We start from the raw sequence: 7,142 nt of genomic DNA, 5'->3' as shown, positions 1-7,142 counted from the left end.
AAAAAAAAAAAAAAAAAAAAAAAAAAAAAAAAAAAAAAAAAAAAAAAATACTTTGGGAGGCAAGCTGGGAGGAGGATCACTTGAGGACATGAGTTTGAGACCAGGCTGGGCAACATAGCAAGACTTCGACTCTACTAAAAAGAAAAAAAAAATCATTAGCCAGGCATGGTGGCACATGCCTATAGTCTCAGCTATTTGACAGGCTGAGGCAGGAGGATCACTTGAGCCCAGGAGTTCAAGGCTGCAGTGAGCTATGATCCTACCACAACAATCTGGCTTGCATGACAGAGCAAGACCCTGTACAACAACAATAACAACAACAGTAATAGCTGGGCACGGTGGCTCATGCCTGTAATCCCAGCACTTTGGGAGGCCAAGGCGGATGGATCACCTGAGGTCAGGAGTTTGAGATCAGCCTGGCCAACATGGTGAAACCCCATCTCTACTAAAAATACAAAAATTGGCTAGGTGTGGTGGTGTGTGCCTGTAATTCCAGCTACTCAGGAGGCTGAGGCTGAGGAGAATCCCTTGAACCTAAGGAGGCAGAGGTTGTAGTGAGCCAAGATTGTGCCTTTGCACTCCAGCCTGGGAGGCAAGAGCAAAACTCCATCTCAAAAAAAGAAAAAAACAAAAATGAAAACAAAACCCACCATATATATGCTATAATATCTTAAGTAGTTTTTGTATTGCTATGCCATCTTTATCATCATCATATTCTTAGGGACTTTTCTACTTCTTGGATATTTCCTTTAAAAAGATTATTCAAAGTGAAGGTTCCAAGTTTGAACCTTTCTATACCTCTTGGAAGACACTACCAAATTACTTTCCAATTAAGATTCTACCAATTTGCAATGTTACCAGCAAGGTATAGGAGTATTATTTTTACCATACTCTTGACAGCACAGAGTATCATTCATATCCTTTTGTACATACATGAAAGACATTCTTCATTACTGTGTTCATATGTGTATCTTTACTACTTGTGAAGTTGAGTATTTTAAGAGAAATTTACTAGATATCTTTTAATAATTTTTAAAATCCACACCTTTGCTAATTTTCCTATCTGGTGTTTTTGTGTTTGCATTATCAAGTTTTTGCAAGTTGTTTTATCTGGTACAAATAATCACTTTCATCATTTAGTACCAACAGTATTAGTTTTCCTCTAATACTGGAAACAGTTCATAGACACCTCCTTCATTAGCACCTGAATACCACTGAACTAGAAAGGTCTGCTTTAACTCTAGCTTCCATAATTATGTCACACATTTAAATATGGACTATAGGACTTTAAGTCACTGGCTTGATTTTCCCTGGATTGTATACTTACAAACAAATACTTTCCAAGTCCTACCTTAAAGTAATCATCCTTTTTCAGACTTGCAAGGAAACTGGCCCAGAGCGGTGAGGCAGTCACAAGGGATTTCTTGCAATCAGAAAAATGTGGGCTACATTTGGAGCATAAGATCTCAAATCCATGAGCCTAGATGAGACAGGTAGAATTTTTGTTACTAAGTTCCTTTTTTTTCCATATCTTATTATAACATATTACTTTCTTTCCATTGAGCCACACTCTAGAACTAAGTGACTGGATACATGGGCATTTGGACAATTATAACACTTTTTGAATTTTATGAAAAATATAAACTTATTCCCAAGTTTCTCAATCATTATAGATTACTAAAAAATAAAAGGAAAGAAAATGATATGCAACAAAGATTCCTGTTCTCTTCAAAGAGATTCCTTTTCCTGCTGATTACAAAACCAGAAATTTACATTTATTATGTATCATGAAATTTATGAAAAGGGTTACAAAAAGGATTATGAAAAGGGTTACAAAAGGTTTATTGTCCAATAGAAATTATACATAAATTGAACATGATCTCAGACACAGTAAAGAGAGGAAATCACTTCATTCTAAAAGTCCTTTGATTAAAAAAATATAATAGATGCACATGGCTAAATGTGATGATCAGGGAGCTTCCCTGATCAAGCTAGAGAACACCGTTACCAACTTCTTGCACATCCTTTCAGAAGTAACCTACACACTGAAGTAGGTATGTGTATGCCTCTCTGTATGCATAGCTTTCTACTCCACCCCTTTTGTTGCTCAATGGACACATACACACTATTCTACACCTTGCTTTTTACACTTAACCATATACCTTGAAGATCACTTACATGAGCACACACAAATTCATCCATCTTACTTCATGGCTAAAGCATAATTTATCTATTCCCCTACTAATGGACATTTAAGTAGTTTCTAATCTCTTGCTACTATGAACAATGCTGTCAGGAGTATGCTCCATATATGTCCTTGTATACATGTAAAATACATAATCATTTTCTAGTAGTGAAAATGCTGATCAAAAAGGTTTGTGCATTTTAAATGTTGATGGATACAGATGGTCCCCAACTTATGATGGTTTGACTTAACACTTTTTTGACTTTATGATGATGTGAAAGCAATATGCATTCCGTAGAAACCTTACTTATAATTCTTGTCTTTCACAGGCTAGCAATATGCATACTCTCTCATGATACTGGATACACAGTGGCAGCAAGCTGCAGTTGGCAATGTGATCACAAGGGCAATCAACTAATACTGTACTCTACAGTATACTGTATTCAATAAATTACAAGACATATTCAACAGTTTATTATAAAATAGGCTTTGTGTTAGATGATTTTGCCCAACTGTATGCTAATGTAAGTATTCTGAGCCCATTTAAGGTAGGCTAGGCGAAGCTATGATGTTTGGTGGGTTGGATGTATTAAATATATTTTTGACTTATGATATTTTCCATCTTTGATTGGTTTATCAGGAAGTAACCCCACTGTAAGCCAAGGAACATCTGTTTTGCCAAAATGTTCTCCTAAGGGATACAATCAACTTATATTCCTATCAACAATGTCTGAGAGTGTTTTTCTCTACATATTCTCAACAACCCAGTATGTATTATCAAGCCATTTGATACTTGCTAATAAATGATGAAAAACACTATTTTGCAGCTTTAAAGTGCATTTCTTTTATTATGAGTAAGATTAAATATTTTTCGTATGTTTAACTTAAAGGTCACCTGTATTTCCTTTCCTGTGGACTATGTTCATGGTTCCTGAACATTTTAAAATTAATTGGCTAGTATTATCTTTTTCATATTGACTTAAAGGAACACTTTATATATTAGAGAAGTCAGCTTTTTTTCATTTAGATTGCAAATATAACACTTTTTCCAGATTTGCTAACTTTTGACTTTATTTATGGAGTTTTTCTTTCCAATGCAGAAATGCTTAATTTTTGCATAATCAAATTTATCAGTCTTCCCTTTATAGCTTCTGGTTTCAAGTCATGCATAGAAAGGCCTTTCCTATTCCAATTATAAAAGGCTTTTTTTTTCAAATTTTATAGTTTTAATTTTTATGTTCAAATATTTGATCCAATTGGAATTTATTTTGGTATAGGTGTTAGGGAATCAACTTCAATTTTTCAGGTGACTTCACACTTGTCCCATCATCACTTACTAAGTAATCCATTTTTTTCATTCTAAATTGAAATGTCACATTTTACTGCATTCTTACATAAACAGGGTGTATTTCCGGACTTTCTATATTGTGCCACTGTTCTATTAAAAGCCCATTTACATAAAAAAAGAAAACAACATGTTCTGGTTCAACATTACCAATTTCATGCCCAATTCATGGGCTCGGTACTGGGGATCAGATGGAGGGGGCAGCATGTATCCACTCCGCCGGTCCGGCACAAACCTTTGTTGCACCAACTGTGCATATAGACATTTAGTGAATGTGACCTGGGCATCAAGACACAAAATATATGAGTCTTTTCCTGAAATTAAAATTGTGAATATCACTTTATAGTTAAATATAAGAAGAAGTCCATTTATAAGCTTCATATTCATATGAAATGCAAAGCAAATTCAACCTATTCACTGCCTACTTGTTTTTCGTAACAGCTTTATTGAGATACAACTCACATACCATAAAATTTACCCTACTGCTGGCCAGGCATGGTGGCTCACGCCTGTAATCCCAACACTTTGGGAGGCCGAGGTGGGCAGATCACCTGAGGTCAGGAGTTTGAGACCAGGCTGGTCAACATGGTGAAACCCCATCTCTACTAAAAATACAAAAATTACCCAGGCATGGTGGTGCATGCCTGTAATTCCAGCTACTCGGGAGGCTGAAGCAGGAGAATCACTTGAACCCGTGAGGTGGAGGTTGCAGTGAGCCAAGACTGCTCCACTGCTCTCCGGCCTGGATAACAGAGCAAGACTCTGTTGCAAAAAAAAAAAAAAAAAAATGTACTCTAGTGCCTACTTTTTAGTAATCACTAGTAAAATTCTTATCATTAGTTATATTATACAGCAATTAAATGGGTGGAAGATAAAGATAATTCTTTTTTTTTTCTTTTTCTGAGACAGGGTCTTGTTCTATTGCAGAGGCTAGAGTGCAGTGGAGCAATCATGGCTCACTGAAGCCTCAGGGATGGGGTTTTACCATGTTGGCCATGGTGGTCTCAAACTACTGACCTCAGGTGATCTGCCCACCTCAGCCTCCCAAACCTCCTGGGGTCAAGTAATCCTCCTGCCTCAGCCTCCCAAGTAGTGGGGATTACAGGTGCCCACCACCACACCTGGCTAATTTTTTTACTTTTTGTAGAGATGGGGTTCCCCATGTTGCCCAGTCTGGTCTCAAACACCTGGGTTCAAGTGATCTACCTGCCTTGGTCGCCCAAAGTGCTGGGATTACAGGTGTGAGCCACCATGCCTGGCCAAGAATAATTCTTAATTCCCTGGAAGAGATGAAATGTTTTATTGTTAAGAAGGAAATAATTAGGCCGGGCATGGTGGCTTACGCCTGTAATCCCAGCACTTTGGGAGGGTGAGATGGCTGAATCACTTGAGGTCAGGAGATCAAGACCAGCCTGGCCAACATGGCGAAACACCGTCTCTACTAAAAATATAAAAATCAGCTGGGTGTGTTGGGAGGTGCCTGTAATCCCAGCTACTCAGAAGGCAGGAGAATTGCTTGAGCCCAGGAAGCAGAGGTTGTAGTAAGCTGAGATGGCTCCACTATACTCCAGCCTGGGTGAGAGAGTGAGACTCTGTCCCAGAAAAAAAAAAAAAAGGAAATAATTACAGAAATAGAAAAATATGGTCAAAAATAGCTATGAAACATTCAGTATAAAATGGGGAGGCAGGTCTCTTGAAAATTTCCTTCACTGGGTGCAAGAAAAGAAAAAAATGTGTATAGTTTGAGCATCCCAAATGTAAATATCTGAAATCTAAAATGTTCCAAAATCCAAAACTTTTTGAGTCCCAATGACATGCTCAAAGTTTTGAGATTTCAGAATTTTCAGATTTGGAATGCTCAACTAGTAAGTATAACGCAAATATTCCAAAATCCAAATAAATCTGAAATCTGAAATACTTCTGGTCCCAAGCATTTCAGATAAGGAATATTCGACCTATATTAACATGCTATGAAGAAACAGAAGATTTCCTTTTTCCTTCTAGAGAACAATTAAAATAATGTTTCATTCACTGAGCACTGAGAAATGTAAAAAGAGAAAAGTAATAATGTTTCAACTCTGTTTCCAGTAAGAGAAACTAAATGACCAAGATAGAAATCTCACCGATGTCATTATTCGTGTTTCAGGCAAGAATGTCTTGAAAACACGACAGGCTCGCAGGTCAATAGGGTCTCGTAGGTAAAATGCCTGGACTGCTGCAGACACCAATCTGGGGCGCTGCTTTAGCACTGCCACAATGCCAGCTGGAAGGAAGCAGTGTGCTCGATGAAGGGAGACCTGAATTTTTTCTGGGTACCTGGGACAGGTAACATAATTACTTTCATTTTACGGTATATAAATACCTAGAATTCTTATACCATTCACATTCTTTTTGACATCTTCTCTTTGTTCAGCGAGAGCAGTATATAGAGAGTGACAAGAGAGATGAAAAAAGATACTGTATATACACTTAATACTATAAGAAAGAAGAGAGGGAAAGAAAAAAGTAGGAAGAAATGGAAAATAAAGAAAAGGGATTATGGTAGCTCAATAAAAACAAAACAACTTTGGGAGGCCGAGGCAGGTGGATCACTAGGTCAGGAGATCGAGACCATCCTGGCTAACACAGTGAAACCCCGTCTCTACTAAAAATACAAAAAATTGGCTGGGTGTGGTGGGACACGCCTGTAGTCCCAACTACTCAGGAGGCTGACGCAGGAGAATTGCTTGAACCCGGGAGGCGAGGGTTGCAGTGAGCCGAGATTGCGCCACTGCACTCCAGCCTGGGTGACAAGAGCAAAATTCCACCCCAAAAGCAAAACAAAACAAAACAAAACAAAACAAAAAAATCTATTATACTTTGGAATAAACATAAAATCAGAGTTTATTCTGCTAAAAGAATGGTGCAAAGTATGCTGAAGCTAAAAGAGATTTTTATTTTTTATTTATTATTATTTTTGAGACAGAGTCTCACTCTGTCGCCAGGCTGGAATGCAGTGGTGCAACCTCGGCTCACGGCAACCCCTGCCTCCCTGCAACCTCCACCTCCTGGGTTCAAGTGATTCTCCTGCCTCAGCCTCCCCAGTAGCTGGGACTACAGGGGCCTGCCACCATGCCCGGCTGATTTTTTGTATTTTTAGTAGACACGGCATTTCACCATGTTGGCCAGGATGGTCTCGATCTCTTGACCTCGTGATCCACCTGCCTTGGCCTCCCAAAGTGGTGGGATTACAGGCGTGAGCCACTGCACCCGGCCAAAATTTTTTTTTTTTTTTTTTTTTTTTGAGACGGAGTCTTGCTCTGCCACCCAGGCTGGAGTGCAGTGGCCGGATCTCAGCTCACTGCAATCTCCGCCTCCTGGGTTTACGCCATTCTCCTGCCTCAGCCTCCCAAGTAGCTGGGACTACAGGCGCCAGCCACCTCGCCCGGCTAGATTTTTTGTATTTTTTAGTAGAGACAGGGTTTCACCATGTTAGCCAGGATGGTCTCGAACTCCTGACCTCGTGATCCGCCCGTCTCGGCCTCCCAAAGTGCTGGGATTACAGGCTTGAGCCACCGCGCCCGGCAAAAGATTTTTAATATTGTTACTAGGCTGAATGGTGCTTAATATTTA

The 7,142-nt window shown here is 39.0% G+C and overlaps 1 protein-coding gene across 1 annotated transcript in view; it reads right to left on the bottom strand.

Moving 5' to 3' along the window:
* ECD (ecdysoneless cell cycle regulator) overlaps nt 1–7,142 on the bottom strand; it is a 34,582-nt gene that overhangs the window by 13,487 nt on the left and 13,953 nt on the right. The window contains exons 6-8 of the mRNA XM_017854524.1: nt 5,654–5,846; nt 3,681–3,809; nt 1,352–1,480 (exon numbers count right to left, since the gene is read on the bottom strand). Coding sequence (XP_017710013.1) covers nt 1,352–1,480; nt 3,681–3,809; nt 5,654–5,846 — 451 coding nt within the window. The remainder of the gene's footprint in view (nt 1–1,351; nt 1,481–3,680; nt 3,810–5,653; nt 5,847–7,142) is intronic.

The sequence above is a fragment of the Rhinopithecus bieti genome, unplaced genomic scaffold (assembly GCF_001698545.2).
Source record: "Rhinopithecus bieti isolate Rb0 unplaced genomic scaffold, ASM169854v2 scaffold_36008, whole genome shotgun sequence".
NCBI classification, from domain to species: domain Eukaryota; kingdom Metazoa; phylum Chordata; class Mammalia; order Primates; family Cercopithecidae; genus Rhinopithecus; species Rhinopithecus bieti.
Note: the sequence above shows the minus strand (reverse complement) of the source record. Positions and strands in the feature narration are given on the sequence as shown.